The 19,719-nt window shown below is 36.7% G+C and overlaps 1 protein-coding gene across 1 annotated transcript in view; it reads left to right on the top strand.

The window, feature by feature from the left end:
* sik3 (SIK family kinase 3) overlaps positions 1-19,719 on the top strand; it is a 115,416-nt gene that overhangs the window by 37,513 nt on the left and 58,184 nt on the right. The window contains 2 exon segments of the mRNA XM_048615472.1: positions 6,202-6,326; positions 7,674-7,797. Of these exon segments, the coding sequence (XP_048471429.1) occupies positions 6,202-6,326; positions 7,674-7,797 (249 nt within the window).

Below are 19,719 nucleotides of genomic sequence, written 5' to 3'. Positions count from 1 at the left end.
TGCTTGGCCTGCTGTGTTCATCCAGCTCTACACCTTGTTATCTCAGAACCTGGGAACTGGTTTCAGTAATTCTGGAAAACATCTCATACTCAAGCAGGTGGCAGATTTGACTTTTAACTGGTACCTGGTGGAGGACATGGTTAGTGTGTCAGGGAGTGGCCCGAGTTTGGACTGTGTTTTCTGGGAAAAAGGAATCTGTCTATTGGTATTACAGCATGAAGATTTAAAAGTTCTCTGCCTAACCTCCCACAAGCAGCTCTCAGGAGCTCAGAGAATAAAAAGCTAAATTATAAGTATTACTTCCTTTATCTGAGTGAACTGTAAAGGTGACCTTGATTGACAGCTCAGAAAATCAACCAAGAAACTGTCATCTGTGTCTGTGGAACAATGCATCATGAAAATTATTTAAGTCGTCTGGTCAGTTTCATTATTTTCTTTTATTTATCCCTTAACTGTGTTTGTCTGTCTGTATTTTGTGTGGGTGGAGCTGTAAACAAAGGGCTTTAGGTTTAAAGCATAGACCAATTAGAACAAAATTAAACCAAGAACCGCAGATGCTGGAAATCTGAAACAAAATCAGAAATGGCTGGATAAACTAAGCAAGTGTGGCATCATCTGTGGAGAGAAAGCAGAGTTAATGTTTTGAGTCCACTGACCTTACTTTAGAACCCATAGTTCTGAAGAAATGTCACTGGTTTCAACCAATTAGATTACTTTTTTGTTTAATTTTACTCTACTAAAGTTACTGTATTGTTAATAAATTGCTAAGTCTTTTGTTTAAATATAAACCAGTTTCTGGAATTGATTGTTTGCAGAGTCTGGGATTAGTTATTCAGAAATCTGGTTCGGAACTATTGGGGTCAAATTTGAGCATCATGAAGTTTTTAATTTTACTGTGATGTGAATACCGAGGTACAAAGACTGATTTTCGTGTCATACCATCTATAAAATAGTTTTAAGAAGATAGGAGACAAAAAGTTATGCTTCAAAGTAGAAAAGCGAATGGATGGGGAAAATGAGAGCAAAGGATGATAGGGTCTTGATGAGGTTTAATTTTTGCTGTTCTAAGGAAGGGTCACCGGACCCGAAACGTTAACTCTGTTTTTCCCTTCACAGATGCTGCTAGACCTGCTGAGCTTTTCCAGCAACTTTGTTTTTGTTCCTGATTTACAGTATCCACAGTTCTTTCGGTTTTTAATTTTTGCTTGGTGGGGTAGGAGGATCTTTTTATGCAAAGGAAGGGCTTAAGGGGGAATCTGATTTGAAACTTACAGAATACTGAGAGGCCTGGAAAAAGTGGATGTAGAGAAGATGTTTCCACTTGTTGGAGATGTGGAGGTGCCAGCGTTGAACTGGGGTGGGCAAAGTCAAAACTCATACGACACCAGGTTATAATCCAACAGGTTTATTTGGAATCACACATGAAGGGGCTGCGCTCCGAAAGCTATTAGGAGACACTAATACCTGAGGGTAAAGCCTCAAAGTGAAGGGATGACCTTTTACAACTGAGATGAGGAGGAATTTCTTTAGCCAGAGGGTGCTGAAACTGTGGAACTCATTGCCGCACAGGGCTGAGGAGACCAAGTCACTGAGTGTATTTACAGAGGTTCTTGATGAATAAATGGATCAAGGTTTATGGGGAGAAGGCAGGAGAATGGGGCTGAGAAACATATCAGCCATGATCAAATGGCAGAGCAGATTTGATGGGCTGAATGGCCTAATTATGCACCTGTATCTAAGGTATTCTAGTCAGGATGGTTCAGTGGCATTTGCAGCAACTCGGATATTTATACATCCATGTCCAAATGCAGAAAGTCTTGGACGACATTCAGTCTTGGTCTGATAAGTGGCAAATTACATTTGCACCGTACAAACATTAGGCAATGAATCTCTTGAACAAGAGAGAATCGAGCCATCTTCCCTTGACATTCAAGGGCCTTATCATTGCTGCATCCCCTACTACAACATATTGGGGTTATCAATGAGTGGAATCTGAATTGGACTAGTCCTATAAATGCCATGGTTATTTCAGCAGGTCAGAGGCTGGGAATTCTGACTAACTCACTTCCCAACTTCTCAAATCTGTTTACCATCTACAGGGCACAATTCAGGAGTGCAATGGGAATACTGTCCACTTGCCTGAATGAGTGCCGCTCCAACAACACTCGGGAAGCTTGATACCGTCTAGGACAAAGCAACCTGTTTGGCAACCGAACCAACACTACCAAAGTTCACTCCCTCCACCACAACGCATGGTGACAGAAGTGTATGCTGTTATTAAGATGTACAGCAACAACTCATTAGGCTCCTTTGACAACACCTTCAAAACCCAGGGCATTTACCATCTAGAAGGACATGCACGGCAAATATGTAGGAACCCCACAAGTTCTCCTCCTAGCCAAATACTATCTTGACTTGGAACAACATTGGTGGTCATTCAGTGTTTCTGGTTCAAAATCTTGGAACCCTCTTCCTAATTGTGCTGTGGGTGTACTTACACCTCATAGAGTCATAGAGTTATACAGCACAGAAACAGACCCTTTGAACTTATCTGCACCGACCAGATATTCTGATCTGACCTAGTCCCATTTTACAGCTTTTGGCCCATGTCCCTCTAATTCTTCCTATTTATATACCCATCCAGATGCTCTTTAAATATTGTAATTATATCTGCCTCCACTACTTCCTCTGGTAGCTCAATCCATACATGTACCACCCTCTGTGTGAAAAAGTTATCCCTCAGGCCCTTTTAAATCTTTCCCCTCTCACCTTAAACCTATGTCCTCCAGTTTTTGACTCCCCCTACCCTAGGAAAAAAATCCTTGGCTATTGACTCCATCCATGCTTCTCATGATTGTATAAACCTTTACAAACCTCAGCCTCCGAGGCTCCAGGAGAAATAGTCCCAGCCTATTCAGCCTCAGGATTGCAGTGGTTCAAAACGGCAACTCACCACCCTTTCTCAAGGGAAATTAGGATAGTTAGGATGAGAAACCTCACAACCTTTAAAAATTAGCTTTTTGAAATGTCATAATATTCAAGGCTGTGAACCAAGTGCTGGAAAATGGAACTAGTGTAGATCTAGAGTAGTTTTGTCAGGGCAGACGTGATGGGCTAAAGGGCCTGTATGATTCTGTGATGCATTATATCAGGTTAATATTTAAATAAAACATGTTGATATTCTTTAATATTCCAAAATGCATGTGTTTAATTATAACAATGGTTCTAGTAGTTAACTTCACAGTAGATAAAATAGGACTGATTAGTGCACTTTTCACCCTCTAAAGTGAAAAAAGACAGTGATCTAACAGAAATTATGTGTGGTATTTTCCTGGCTTTGAAGTTCTACTTAGGATTACTATAATTGATAGAATCAAAAGCACTTGAGAAACCACTGTTCTTGCAGTGTAGTTACAAGACTATGTAATCCTTCTGTGTTAACAGGATAATTTTGCATATTTTCATAATTTCAAGGTTGTTATTGCCAGAAAATGGATTTCAGTATGACATAGAGTGTAACTCTTTAACTGCTTTAGTTACTTTAGTTCTATAGCTTAATATGCCAAATAAATCTTTTCCAGTTGCCTTATAAACAAGTTTCATCAGAAGAGAATTCAGATTAACTGAAGATGTGTTTGAACTGAGTTTTGTCTATGAAGTAAAATAGTACAGTAAATTGAATCTCAGGTTCTAGTCTAACACAACAAATCTTAAGAATGAATCCCTGCTTCATGCCCTTTGAATTTAGGTTAAATAGTGATGGTGGATAATCATTTACTTAATACTCATTTATCTGACTTCATTTGCAAAACCTTCACAGAGTGAGTTATTTTCAAGTTATAGTGAATGTTAATGTGTACATGGAGTCTGCTGGGATGAAGTACAGGAAGGGATTCTTTCATATGATGCTTGAACATCCTTTCTGGCAAGTTACTTAAGTGACACTAACAACATCCATGGACAGTTTCCACAACAGCCTTTTGACTGCTTTGAGTGAACTCCTTTGGGAAGACGTTTTTTGTAACGGGGAAGGGTTTTGATTTGGCATTCTCATCAGGTCGGTGAGTGTCATTTTAAGTGAACTCCATGTAAAATTTAGAGTTAAATTGCATGCCTTCTGACATTATTATGTCTGCACTATGATGTTGCTTGAAGAGATTTAAAGTATTTGAGTAGTGAATCAGTTGCATCTATAGCATTTTTTTTTTGTAAATGAGAATTTATTAACGACTCATAAAAGCAAAATAATCAAAAAATAATTTGCAACTGTGTAAATTTCTGATAAACCTTTCATTTAAAAACTTCCTTGTACTTCAGTGCATCACAAAGTCTTCATCTTTTATTAACTGTTTCCCCTTGAAATGAATTACAGTTTTGTGCCCCGCAACACAATGGGTCTCTGTTAGTAACAGCAAAACACTTGTCGTTTACTGTTCTTGTAGAAAATCTGTTCTGATGAATGACCTTTGCTCAATTTAATAAGTTATTAGAGGCTATAAAGCATGCTTGAATTGATGGTAAAATTCAACAGTACAATCAATAAAAGCAAATTGTAATAACAGAATACAACAGTTGGCTAAAATTCCTATGTGCCCCAGAATATTCACAGTTACGGTGATTGATGGACATATTGAGATTTATTACTTTGTTAGGGGAATTAAGTAGTATTCTTCCTCAATGGTTTTGACATTTTACTTTTTTATAGTATACCAACTTTTTATTAATCTAGTGTGTTCATTACTGCAATAAGAAATCGATTGGCAACTTATTACCTAAATGGGGAGAAAATTCAGAGTGCTTCAGTGCAGAGGGATCTGGGTGTCCTCATGCATTAATCACATAAAACTCGTCTGCAGGTACAGCAGATAAAAAGGAAGGCAAATTGAATTTTAACATTTATTGCTAAAGGAATAGAATATAAAAGTGCTGCAACTGTGCGAGGCATTAGTGAGACTACACCTGGGGTATTGTGTACAGTTTTATTCCCCTTACTTGACGAAGGATGTAGTTGCATTGGAGACTGTTCAGAGGAGATTCACTAGATTGATTCCAGAGATGAGTGGTTTGTCTAATGAAGAGAGATTGAACAGTTTAAGACTATATTGTTTGGAGTTTAGAAGGATGAGAGAAGATCTAATTGAGGTATATAAGATGCTAAAGGGAATTGACAAAGTAGATGTAGAGAGTTTTCTGTGGTGGAATGAGAGGTCATAGTTTTAGTGGAAGTTGTGGCAGATTTAAAATAGAGCTGAGGAGAAATTATCTCTCCCAAAGGATCATGAATCTGTGGAATTCACTTCCCAGAATGCAGTGTTGGCACATTTTAGTAATTTTAAGTAGGAGATAGACAGGTTTTTAATTAGTAACAGGTCGAAGGTTTACGGGGAGTAGCGGGAAAGTGGAGGTGAGACTGGGGTGAGATTGGCCAGGATCGTATTGAATGGCAGAGCAGGTTCAAGAAGCTAAATTGCCTGCTCCTAGTTCTTATGCTGTTTTGATGCATTAATCTGCAATGGGTCTTCAGTTTCAATTTCCTTATGAATATGAGTAGGTCAAGTAAGTTGAAATATAATTCTGTAGTCGTGAATTGAGTACAATCAAGGAATGTGAATTTTTGCCATTGATTTAATGCTCGCCTGCCTGTCTAACGTGGTTACTTTTTAGGACTAATCTACCTACCGATGTGAGTTGATGGGTGAGTTAAAAACTATGCACAGGTCTGTTAAATAGCTACCAGTTCCAAAGACGTGTTGGGTGGTGTAATGTTCAGCACGTTAGTTAGTGTAGAACATCTTTCTCAAAATAATATTCAGGTTTAGAAGCAACAGCACAAGACTGATGAGTTTACATGAAGTTGAATATAAGTGTGTATAGCATTGATCTATAGAACGACAGATTTTGTACTAAAATATGGGAGTTCAAGTTTATTTTTCGTCTGCTCCCTGTCTGTCACTGCTACTGCTATTTTATATTTCATTGTCTTTTTCGTGATTGCTGACCAATTATTACAAGTAATCACAATTATTCTAAGTAAGATTGTAATAGCCCAAAATTATTACTGGCAAATGCTAGGTTTTAGTAGGATAAATCCATGCTTTTTTATATTTAGTGTGAAATTGTTACCTGATCTGTTGAATTTTTTTTTTATTTGTGATGCATGTTACTTAAATATACTAAATTGAGGCTATTGTTGTGTTTTAGACTTTGGATTCAGTAACATCTTTACTCCAGGACAATTACTTAAAACGTGGTGTGGGAGTCCACCGTATGCAGCTCCTGAGCTGTTTGAAGGAAAAGAATATGATGGCCCCAAAGTAGATATTTGGGTGAGTTATGAATGCTCTTTTTATTTGTTACACAAGTGTCTCTGGCAACTTTTAGTTTACTGTTTCATGGAGCTGTTTTGCCTGTATCAGAATGGTTGAACTAGCATTTTCTTTTCATAGATCACTGAGTTTTGACCCCCATTTATCTAAGTGGTGTATAGTTATTGCTAGACAACAAATAGATTTAGTGAGTAAAAGAGCATTGATCAAATACTCTTAAGTAGAAGCCACAAAGTGTTTGCTGATACCGACAACTGTGGGCAATTCCATATACCTGCTTCTTCGGGATCACATGGTTCCGAACACTGACAACATTGCAGAAACTTTGCGTACGACATCATAAACAAATTGGCTCAGGAACAACAAGAAAACCCCAAGAACTGGAAGGCCCTCTCTCCCTTTCACATCTGTCCTAGATCTCTCGCTATATCCCCACTGGTTATCTCCCCATTTTCTCTGCCCAGGCCCACCTGATCTCTATTTCTCCACCCCATATCCTCTGGAATATGCGCAAGTGGTACACAACGTAGGTGTTGGTGTCAGAAAATGCTGCCAAATATAGAACTGCTACCATAAAATTATAAATTCTCAGGAAATCTTTATAAAATCTGAGTTTTCCAATCACAGCCAGGTCAATTAATACAGGCTATGTCATAAGACTTGGAATTATAGTTGTATTCCCTTCAACATATCTATGGGTCCTTTCAGTGCCTTGCTGTTGAAGGATAATTGTGTCTTACAAAACAAACCAGAAATAGAAGTGTTTTCTGTTTGTATTGACAAGTGGAACTGATAATATTAACCTTGGAAAAAAATGTACACTGAGTCTCACATGTCGAGTTCAGAAATCTTCTCCCTACCTCCTTTCCTGCTCTGTCCCAATGCATTGTATTTTTGTAAATTTAGAATGTAGTAAACAATAAAAATACTTTATGTGAGGAAGTAAAACTATCAAAAATAGATAATACTATTTTGAACATAAGACTAAATTTTACAGTGTCTCAAAGTGTGCAGTTTATGAGCAAAATATGTATCAAACTATCAGTTTTTTGCATAAACCAGAAAATGTTTATACTCTTGTAGCTGTTTCCTTTCTCTAACACTTCCATGAAAGATATGAGAAATAAAACTGTTTTCATCCTTGTGTACATGAAAATATTCAGCGAATTGAGTTGATAGCATAAGACAGATTAAAGAGTTGCTTAGGACTCAGCAAGTCCTTGACATTACTGAACTGGAGTATAGCAATAAGGGAGGGGAGAGAGTATAAAACAGTTTACATGGTTAAAATATAGTGTTATTCATGGTAATATGATCCATTTTAACACCATTTATTGTTCTTTGTAGAGTTTGGGGGTGGTCCTGTATGTGCTGGTGTGTGGGGCCTTACCATTTGATGGCAGCACACTGCAGAACCTGCGGGCCAGGGTACTGAGCGGGAAATTCCGCATTCCATTCTTTATGTCAACAGGTAAGAACTCTAATTTTGCATGCAACAGTGAGTAATAAAGATGGTGCTGAAACATTGGTGACTTCATTGGTGTAAATTTTAGTGGCAAAGCTAGATCTTTGAGAGTGGTTCAGAACTTTATTGTTTATGTGATTATGTGACTAATTGAAAAGCACCTGTTGTGATCAAAGAGCATTGATCAAATGATCTTAACTAGAAGCCACAATATAAAGAACTATTACCATATAATTGTAATGAATTCTCAGGAAAGCCTTATAAAATGTAAGTTTTCTACTCCCGGATCAATTAATACAAACTATGTTGTAAGACTCATAATTGTGCTTTTATCCCTGTCATGATCTATTTTCCTATGGCAACAATACAGAAGCAACTGCTAGTGTATATTTCAGTATCTTTGTATTTATGTATGCAATTTATTACTGAATTCCTTATAATGTCTGAATTCTTAAAAATAATGCAAGCACTAATGTTAGCATTTTTATTTTAAAGTACTCATCTCAAGATGATCACTTCAATCATGCATATCTTTGCTAATTATTTGTGTATTAATTTAAGATGCAGTCTATTTTCAATACTAATTTGATTTGCATATTAGACTTTGGTAGTCTTCGTCTTCATTATATGTTTGTTACATATGGCATGAAGTGATATATAAGCCTTACGGGTTGTTACTCATGGTTGCAACAAATCCTTGCATTTTTCAGTTCACAGACATTTAGTTCTAAACAGAGATACTTGGTGTAAATCCTGGGTTCAACTGCTGTGCCTTTGAGGAAAGAAAGAACCGGATAATCTCTGCTTCATCCAAGAAAGCTACGGCAAGACCAGTCCGACTGCCTTGCTAAAGCATGTCCTGCTTTAATTTTTGTGTCAATTGACTTGTTAGCAGATGCAGAATAGGCAATAGCCTTGATAATAATTGAGATAAGTGTGAAATTTAGTATCTGGGAAATATTGTTTCCTGGAAGTTCTGCAGAATTTGATGGAGGTCTGATTTAAATTTTCTGTGGCCCGTTCCCAACAGCAGCAAATAAGTTTGAGTGGATTGCTTTCTGTTGGGCAAGTGGGCAGCTGGGGAATGAAGTTAGGGGAATTGGCATTGCTGAGGAGGTATGGGATTAGGATGTCCGATCCTAATATCGCTGACAGATTGATGTGGCCAAACATGGAATGTGCATTAGGCAGGGAAATAGTTGGAACGAGTGCTAGCCTGGCCTCCCGGACAACCCAGGCTGTTGACATCACCTGATTCAAAGGAAGCTACATGTGATTAAAGCTCACATTGTTTTGAGTACTATTAATGTATGTTGGGCATCAGACATTAGAGAGCAGGAGACTAAATAAGTTGGGAGGTGAGAGAATTGGGCAGCAGACACTGGAGCCAAAAGTTGGAAATCAGAATTTTGGGGCAAATGACTTGCACATTAGACACAAGGGAACTAGCATGTTGGGCATTTGATATGAATTATGGTGTTGGATGATAAATTATTGCAAAATTAGTTTAAACACAGAATAGGTTGGACTCTGATGGCTCTGTGACCAAGTCATGGGCTGTCATTCATTGTCTGAGCTCACGTAAATATATAACTATTCGGAACAAAAACTAGAGGGTGCTGGGGGCATAGAACAATGCTGTACACTTGAGTCATTGCCCTTAGAAGAGAATTGAAAGTGGTGGGGGATGGGGGCGGTACCTTAATATCGAAAACACTTAGCACAACACAGTTTATTTTACTTTTCAAAACACAATTTCTCACAATGTTTTGCAATTTTTTTTTACTGTAAAGTTTACCTCTTATTTTAACAACTTATCAGTCCCAATATTGCATAAAATGGAAATTGTAGAATCTTCTAGACTGCATTTACAAGCCACTTCAAGTTAAATGTCAAATTTCATTATAAGTGCATCATTTATTATGAGAATCAGTAGCTTTAATATAGCTTTTTCTGCACAGTTAAAATAATTCTTGCTTTTAAACATTTAAGTTCTAAGGATGTTTATGGTGAACAAAATATATTCAAACATTTTAATTGAAACAGAATATATTTTCTTGTTTTGAATATATTATACAATAATCTATGGGAGATTATCTTAAATTCAGTAAACTGGTCTCAATGTACAAATCATTGTTACTAACTTCCAAAGGCAATGTTTCCATTCTTTGTGGTTAACGCTCTTATTATACCCAATTCCCTGTAGTCCAACTGTCAGTGATATTTAATTGGAAGAAGTAGAGTGCATGACTTAATGGCCATATTTGACACTGCTGGGACCGAATAATACAGTAATTGGAGTATTAGACAGTTCATCAAGTGGGAAATTTTGTGTCAGAGCGCTTGATTGATTCTGTTTAAAAACTGCTTTTGTCTTTAGTCCCACAGTACTTGCTTTCAGTTAATTTTGACATTTTCTGGTCTCTTTAGGATTTTAGAAATATGCCTGGTGTACTTTGATACAATTTTCTGAAAACTTTTATGACATGAATTAATGACTTTGCATGTCAATAAAACAATATTAGTGAAGAAATTTAAAATATGAGTAAAAAGACTGAAAAATATCACTTATGCTACTGGCTAAAAAACTTATTGTTGAAAAATTTGGAGTGTAATAAGTTTTAAATTTGCATTCCTTATTAGGTAAAGTCCTGTTGTTATGCACCCTGTAGCATTCTTGTATTATATCAATTGCTGTTATTGTCCTGTGAAAATTTATCACTGCTGAAAATACCATGTACCATTATTAATTTAAAAACAAATTCGCATATCTCACAATTAACCCATTCTTTTAACTCATGTAAGTGCTTGCATTACTGGATCATTTTCGAGTCTCAAAAATTTACGAAACAATATATTAAATAATTCAAGAGATTATTCATTGGTAAATGGGAAACTCAATACATTCAACTAAAAAAAATTGAAATTCAGTTTGATCCCCTCAGTTGGGCTTTAGATCTGTTATTGCACTGATCATTCACATTATATTTCGACTGTTATCCACACCTTATGGCATTTTGAATGGAATTCTGATATGCAGCATGATTTACAAGATTTTAATTGATACCAAGAAGCTGCTTTTCAAGCAATAATTATTGTTTTATATCTTTGATAGATTAGAACTTTCTTTCAGTGACAATCTGTTTGAGGGTCAGTTAGAGATGCAGAGTGATGCCAACAGTGTGGGTTCAATTCCATAATGGCTAAGGTTACCATGAAAGACATGAATCCCACATTACCTAATGTGGGCTTCAATATGATGAACCTAGGATCAGGAGTTCATTTATCTTCCAGCGTACCCATCTGGGCTGTGTAGAACCTCCTTGCATGAAGCCTTCACATGATAGATCTAATTTAAAGAGGCAGCCCTCACATAATATATCACTAATTTTGAAATCCTGTCACAGATTAGGAACTGCAATGAATTGTTGTTGCAAGCAATATTTTCCAAGTGCTAGAGCAGGGCTTCCTAGAATGGGGAACATGACAGGGTTGGGAGATCCAAGGCAGTAAAGGCTGCCACGGAGCTTCATTCAAATGAACAGCTGTGAGATAGCTTTAAATTCTAGTCTTATTTTGAAACTCTAGGTATGGCCTATATCACATATACACCTGTTTATGATATGATATACCTATCCATATCAATCTTGAGGCTTGGATCTTTTAGCAGGAGAAATGTAGACTTTACGTATGGGTCAGGAATCCTTTATCTGAAAATCTCAGGAACACCACCATCTGGTTTCGGATAAATTATATTTTCAGTTTTTGGATACAGTTTGCGTTACGGGTCTGTTCTGGCCCTTGATAAAAATCTTCACTTTTAGGTCCATTGGGCCTGCTTTCAAAAGAACTTTATTATATGTCTTTTTTGCTTTGGATAAAGGGTACCCAACCTGTACTTTAAGAAAGCAATGAAAATGCCTACTATTCCAAGTTATTTCATGGCCAACCCCTTCTTTTATAGCCCTCACCACTCAGCGCTCACAGATCTGAACCTGCTCCTTACAGTTCTTGCTGAGGGTTCCTAACAACTTTACAGCCCTTTGGCACAATCCCAGTTGGAAAGATTTGGGAACTCCAGTGCTCAAGTAAAATTGTCACTGGTTTGAACTCCTGCTGCTAGCTGGAAAGATGCGTATGTGTTGGCAGCTGTAGTATGCATCTGGCCCTGACACATTTCTGGTTAGTGGCAGGAGCTACAATGAAAAGTTTAATCAGATTATTTAGTTAATTTAATAATTAAATTATGTTTGGTTGGTCCAAGTCTGATTAATTCATCATTTATGGTATATTTTGTGGTGAGATTGTGCAACGGTAGTTCTGTTATGTCCACTGTAAAAGTTGAATAAGTAATGTGATTGTATTTTGTGCATGCTTTATAAATGCAACTTTACATAAGCATTTTTGTCTTGTGTGACACTACAAATAAATCACAACTGAAGTGTCTGTAGAAAGAAGTTTGAAATTCCTTGGAGAATGATATTTTCCTCTCAGCTGTAAAATTCAGCTGTGCAATGGTACAGCATGAAATTACTTCACCTCCGTGCTACACCTATATTGTAAATGAAGCTTTAAATAGAAAACATGAAGCCTTTTGTGAATTTTGATATTGATTGAATTTAGTTTTGAGCGCTTGTAACTATTTTTAATTATTTTCCAAATAGAATGCAACAGAATATTGTGATGAGCTTCCAAATGTTTTGATGAGTATAATTTGCCTTTCTGCTTTCTGCTTTCTTCTTGCAATATCCAACACTAATATACTTCAGTGTTTGCAAAACAATGAATTTACATTGGTCTTGGGTTTTGATTAGATACTGGCTTGCTACATAGGCTTGCAGTTTGCACTAAACAGGTGAATCAGAACAGGTATGTTTTCACTGCCTGTCATTGACTTGTACTTTATAATTAATGTTTTTGCTAGTGTTATTCTTGTATTCCAGCCTAAAAAGTATGTAGAGTTTAGAGTAGAAAAGCGTAGATAAAGTGGTCAAACTTGATTTGTTTTTCAGTATTCTAGCGATACCTGGTTTGGAGGTTTGTACCTTTTGAAAGTACATTGTAGTTAAGGAGTCAAGTGTTCACTTATTTAGTATGTGCATAGTCACAGGGCAGAGCAATAGTCTGTTCAGTGGATAGATGGAGTTCTTTAATCCTATCTTCAAGTTTAGTCAGTGGACACTACTTGCAGTGTCTGACTGATTCCTTAATGATCACACTGAAGGAAAAGTCTACTGGTTTTGAGATTAGCTAGTCTTCCTATTTACATTAGGTTGTGGATGTTAACACTGTGTAGACCTCTCAGTATAACTCCAGGTTTGCACTGGTCTCATTTGATAGTCACAGATTAAATTATACCATTTATTTTGATCCTGATTGTGGAACACATTGTTTTTTGGTGGCCTTCATTTACAGCACTTCCTTTTGAAGACTATAGAACATTCTGCCCTAACTAATGTGTTCAAAATGTGAGTGAAAAGTGCTAAATGCAAGTTTCTTCAGTAAAGCCATGGAGCAATATTTTCACTTGATAAAACAGGCCTTAGTATTCTTGCATTTTATTTACAAGTAAGTTATTTGACCTTTTGACAACTATGATCAGCAGTTGTTCATAGCCAGGATAAAAGTTTTTTGCTTTTAGTTTGTTATCTTTTCTGTTTGTTCGTCAAAATCTAGTTCACAATTTACTTTTGCCTATTTATTTCTGCTTCTGCCCTCTCCATTCTAAGGTCTACAGTTTCTACTGTAAGTTTGACTAAATTGGTATTTCATGTTGCTGTTCCTTTGGTACAGCTGGTTTCCAGACTGCCTTTTTTTTGATCTGTACAAAACTACCTTTGTTCCAAAATCACAAATAGTTATGGATGAAGGAAGCCATTTGGCACATCATAGCTCATTTATTCAGGAAACACCTACTATTCCTCCTGCACTTTGCTCCCTGTAAAGTAGCCATCCATTTCTGAAATGATTCCAGTCTTTTTACCCTCTGTTGCCCCAACTGGAATTTTATCCCATCTGTCCATCACTATGAACTTTCTAATATGAGTATGCAAATATCCAATTTACAACTTGGCCTCCATTTCTACTGTAAGGAAATAATTTGTAATATTTTAAACTGATGTTTTCTATATTGCTTTTTTACACACTATTATAAGTGCTCTTTGAGTTTCCCACTTTAAAGACTGAACAGCTCAATTTTTTTCAGTCTTTCCTCAAATATCAGTCCCCTAATGCCAGATTCAGCTTTGTGGTTCTCTGTACGACTTCCGTGCTTCCACCTTCTCCTCACCCTGTCATCACTAACCCAACAAGTAGTTCCTGCATCCTTTCCTTCAGCCAATGTTGTTCTACCAGTTTCCAGATTTTGTTTTGAACTCCCACTGCTTTCTTGAGGAAATAATTTGCACCAGTAGCTTATCTTGGCATGATTTCTCCTTTAGTACCAAGGAGGTCTTGGTTTTGATTTAACATGTGGCTGGCTTTCTTTAATTAGACCCTTTTTTTGTCTGTCTTATACATCTTTTCATCCTTGCATCAGATACGCAGCTGCTATTTTTGTAACTTTATTTATGTATTGTTAAGCAGAGGTAGAATATATGATGTTAATTTTAGTGTAGCTTTGACCTATACATTTAAAATAACATGATTGCTGAAAATCTGAAAATAAAACAAACTGATGTCAAAAATCAGCAATTCTTGTAATATCTGAACAGAGAAAAACAGTTAACATTTCAAATTGACTGCTAATTGCCTGTATGTAAGACCATAAGACGTAGCAACAAAATAGGCCATTCAGTCCATCGAGTCAGCTCTGCCATTCAATGAGTTAAGGCTGATGTAATAATCCTCAACTCCATTTTCCTGTTTTTTCCCTAATAACCCTTGATTTTCACACTGGTTAAAAATTTGTCTAATTCAGCCTTGAGCATTCTTAATGACCAATTTCCACAGTTTACTGTGTTAAAGAATTCGAAAAAATTCACTGCCCTCTAAGAAAAGAAATGCCTCCTCATTTCTGTCTGAATTGGGTGAACCCTTCTACTGAGGTTATACCCGCTGGTTCTAGACTTGAACAAGGGGGGTACAACCTTTCCTACCCTGATAAGTCCCCTAAAAATTGTGTTTCAGTAAGGTTGCCTCTCATTCTTCTAATCTTTCCATGTCTGGAATCAGCCTAGTGAGGCTTCTTTGGACTGTCTCCAATTTCAGTGTATATTTCCTGGATAAGGAGCCCAAAACTATTCACATTATTTCAGCTATGATCTGACTTGTGCATGTATAGTTTTATCAAGACCTCACTATTTCTATATTCTATTTGAAATAAAGGCCAGCACTCTATTTGTCTTCCCTATTATCTGTTGAACTTATACACTAGCCTTTTGAGATCTATGCACGAGGACTCCCAAATTCTCTGTGGTGCAGCATTCTGCAGTTTTTCTTCATTTAAATAACAAGAACATAAGAACATAAGAACTAGGAGCAGGAGTAGGCCGTCTGGCCCTTTGAGCCTGCTCCGCCATTCAATAAGATCATGGCTGATCCTTTTGTGGACTCAGATCCACTTACTGGGTTCTCACCGTATCCCTTAATTCCTTTATTGTTCAAAAAAAAATCTACCTTTTTTTTAAAAGCATTTACTGAAATAGCATCAACTACTTCACTGGGCAAGGAATTCCATAGATTAACAACCCTCTGGGTGAAGAAATTCCTTCTCAGTTCAGTCCTAAATCTGCTCCCTCTTGTCCTAGCTTCACCTGCCAGTGGAAACATCCTCTCTACTTCTATCTTATCTATTCCCTTCATAATTTTATATGTTTCTATAAGATCCCCCCTCAATCTCCTGAATTCCAAGGAATATAATCCCAATCTACTCAGTCTCTCCTCATAAGCCAACCCCCTCAACTCCGGAATCAACCTAGTGAACCTCCTTTGCACCCCCTCCAGTGCCAATACATCCTTTCTCAAGTAAGGAGACCAAAACTGCACACAGTACTCCAGGTGTGGCCTCACCAGCACCTTGTACAGCTGCAACATAACCTCTCTGCTTTTTATTTCAATCCCTTTAGCAATGAAGGACAAAATTCCATTTGCCTTCCTAATTACTTCTTGTACCTGCAGACCTACCTTCTGTGATTCATGCACAAGGACACCCAGGTCCCTCTGCATAGCAGCATGCTGCAACTTTTTACCATTCAAGTAATAATCCTTTTTACTATTACTCCTACCAAAATATATGACTTCACATTTATTTACATTGTATTCCATCTGCCAGACCTTTGCCCACTCACTCAATGTATCTATGTTCCTCTGCAAAGTTTCACAGTCCTCTGCACACTTTGCTTTGCCACTCATCTTAGTGTCATCTGCAAACTTTGACACCCTACACGTGGTCCCCAACTCCAAATCATCAATATAAATTGTAAATAATTGCGGTCCCAACACCGATCCCTGAGGCACACCACTAGTCACCGACTGCCAGCTAGAATAGCACTCATTTATCCCCACTCTTTGCTTCCTGTTAGTCAACCAATCCTCTATCCATGCTAATACTTTACCCTTAATGCCATGCATCCTTATCTTATGCAGTAGCCTCTTGTGCGGCACCTTGTCAAAGGCCTTTTGGAAGTCTAGGTACACCACATCCACTGGGTCCCCATTGTCCACCTCGCTCGTAATGTCTTCATAGAATTTAGAATAATAATCAGCTCCTCTGCTTTTCTTGCCAAAATGTATAACATCACCTTATATGACGGCTGCCAAGTTTTAAACTGTCCATATATTTCTGCATACACTTTGAGTCATGCACGTCACTTGCCTTCCCACCTATTTTTGTGTAATCTGCAAAGTTGTCTGTAGTTTATTCAATTCCCTCATCCCAGCCATTAATATATATGGTAAATAATTATGGTCTCAGCACTGATTCTTGGAGTACTTCATTAGTTACAGGTTGCCGTCCGAAGTAGCCTAACATGTGGTACCTTATCAAATGCCTTCTTTAAATCCAAATATATTCCATCTACTACTTTCCCTTTATATATCCTGCTTGCTACCTCATCAAAGAATTCTAATACATTTGTTGGTAATAATTTCCCCTTGTGAAGCTACGCTGACTTTGCTTAATTATATTATTTATTTCTAAATGTTTTCCTCCCACATTCTTTATAATAGATTGTTGACATTTTCCCAATAACAGATATTGAGCGAACTGGCGTAAAGTTACCTGTTTTGTCTCCTTCCCTTTTTAAATAAGTATGTTACATTGGCAGTTTTCAACCTTTGGACTTTTTCTGAACAAATGATTACTACAATCGCATTCACTACCTCTATAGCTACTTCTTTTACTATCCCATCCGGTCCAGGTGACTAATCAGTCTTTAGCCCCATTAATTTCTCTAGTGATAGTTATAGCATTTACTTACTGTCCTCCTTTTGTCCCTTGATTATTTAGTAATTTTTGGAATGATGTTAGTATCTTGAACTGTGAAAACTGATGTGAAATATTTATTCATCTCCCCTACCATTTCCCAGTTCCGCATTATTATTTCCCCAGCCTCCTCCCCTAAGGGCCCTATGTTACCTTGGCCTCCCTCTTCCTTTTTATATATTTGAAGAAAATCTTGCTGTCTGTCTTGATATTACTTGCAAATTTACCCTCAAAGTCCACAGATTGTTGATGAATCATTCATTATTAACGACTGTAGCAAGCATTTATTCCATATTGTGCAGTGCCTCACTGAGCGTTTACTTGCATTCATAGCTGGTGCTTTAGCATCTGCCTCATTCTTTCACCATATTTACCATTTATGCTACATGTTAATATGTTGTCATGATCATCTCTGCTGCTGCATTATCTTCATAGGTAATAACTGTGTATCCATTAATATAAAATTACATACAAACCACAATGTAAACTGATTAAACCAAATGGTCCTTTTCTCGGCTTTTACTAATTTAGTAAGGCTATTCTGTTCTTATATTCCTTTCAACCATCTTTCGGATCTAGTCTTAAATGTTGACAGGTTATTTGCAGCAACAAATAATTCTGCCTATGCGTTCCACAGCTGCACAAAGCCTTAAGTTTAGAAAAAGGTTTGTTATGCTTTCTTCAGTCTTGTAGATTTAATTTTACATTCATACTCTCTCATTTTTGATTCCTCAGTTGCTGAGAGCAAAATATTTCTGTGTAGCCTGTCACATCTCTTTGCAATTTTAAACACCTCTATCAAAACATCCTAGAAACTTAAATCTTCCAATGTAAACCCACTTATTGAAGTATTTATTTGAATTTGTATTTGCTCACGTCAGGCAGCATCTTGGTGAATCTGTGCTGTACCCTTTTTGTTTTGTCAATGTGATTTCTATTCTGTGAGAAACAAAACTACATACATACACTGCTGTATTCTTAGCAAGGTATTACATAGATTCACCTTTACGTTAGCATCTCTATATTCTTAACCAAGAGTTGGCAGCCTTTTTTTTTTAAGCCTAGAGAACCTTTTCAGATAAATTTGCCTAAAATACTTGCTATTCAGTATAAGACATAAAATTTTAAAGGATGGAGTAAGGGAATAAGCAGAAAGAAGGGATAATAAAGTTTGTTATCAAGAATCTAAAGGGCATTATGCAGGTATCGGATGCTGTAAGCAATTATTTGCTTGGCCTTTCCATTGCTTATGGAAGATATTATTGCTGAAAAGTTAAATGGTGTTGCATTCGACCCAAGAGACCATAACATAAAATGTAGCGCTTATTTTATCTTTTTAAATTCTTAAATTTCATTTTATGTGTTCCATTTTTAGTTTTACTTTTAAAAAAAACTTTAAGCAGTGGGATATGTACTGAATTTACCAGACAGCCTCACCCCTCACCCAATTTTAATCGTAAATTCAATTCTTGCTCAAAAAAGTACACTTCTTCCAAAACCCGGAGGATTATGTTTCCCTGCCTTAGCAAATTTATATTCAGGATATTTCAGTGATAACTACCATGAAATCAAACTTCTGTAACCAATTAGGGTATGTTAGTTCACTTTGATCTCATTTCCTTTCATGCAAAAGAACCTTAACCACTCTTCAAGACACATTACAAATCAAACAAAGATATTTCCTTTAAATATCCAAATACTTCATAATAAAGAATAAGGTAAGAGTTTCTGCTATTTACTTCAGTCAAAAATTTGAAAATTTGTCTGATAATCCAATAATAAATTTTTGGAGCCACAATATTCCTTTGGAGCTTTCTTTGTTCTTCAGAATTATTGTGCTAGCTGACTATTATTGTCTGTGAGTTTCAATGCTGCTGTTTTGCTCCAAAGCATTGATAATTCAAATAATCCCAGAAAAGAAGCCTACATGACATAATTGCCTACTTATAAGTACTCTGAAAATATATTTGTGAAAACTCTCTGCTTTCTATGAGACAGTTTTAATCTGGTTTTCTTCTTATTCTTCAATTTTATACAATTTAATCTTCCTTCCATGTCTATGTACTACTTAGTGGATTTCTGGAAAAATAAACATCCACTGCATTTTCCTACGTTCTTTACATCAGTCGCGTCCAGAAATAAGTCTAAATAAATTAATGAGCATTTTTAAAAAAATCTATGTTGTCTATTTCTGATTGTTCTCTTTCATCTACACAATTAGTTATTTTATCACTGAAGATTCCAAACTTTCCCTGTGACAGATGTTGAACTGTCTGATTATAGACCAGTTAATTTAATAGCTCCTCCTTTCTTTTTTAAAAAAAAGGCATTGCATTGATCTATTATCCTAATCTTTAGTAAGCACTGATATCTTAGTAAATATTTTTGCACATTATCAATTTTGCAAAAGTAAATGGAAAAGCTCAGCAGGTCTGGCAGCATCTGTGAAGGAAAGAACAGAGTTAACGTTTCGGGTCCGGTGACCCTTCCTCAGAAAGGTTCTT

The sequence above is a fragment of the Rhincodon typus genome, chromosome 32, assembly GCF_021869965.1.
Source record: "Rhincodon typus isolate 14 chromosome 32, sRhiTyp1.1, whole genome shotgun sequence".
Lineage (NCBI taxonomy): Eukaryota > Metazoa > Chordata > Chondrichthyes > Orectolobiformes > Rhincodontidae > Rhincodon > Rhincodon typus.
The sequence above is the reverse complement of the archived record's forward strand: the minus strand, read 5'-3'. Positions and strand labels throughout refer to the sequence as shown.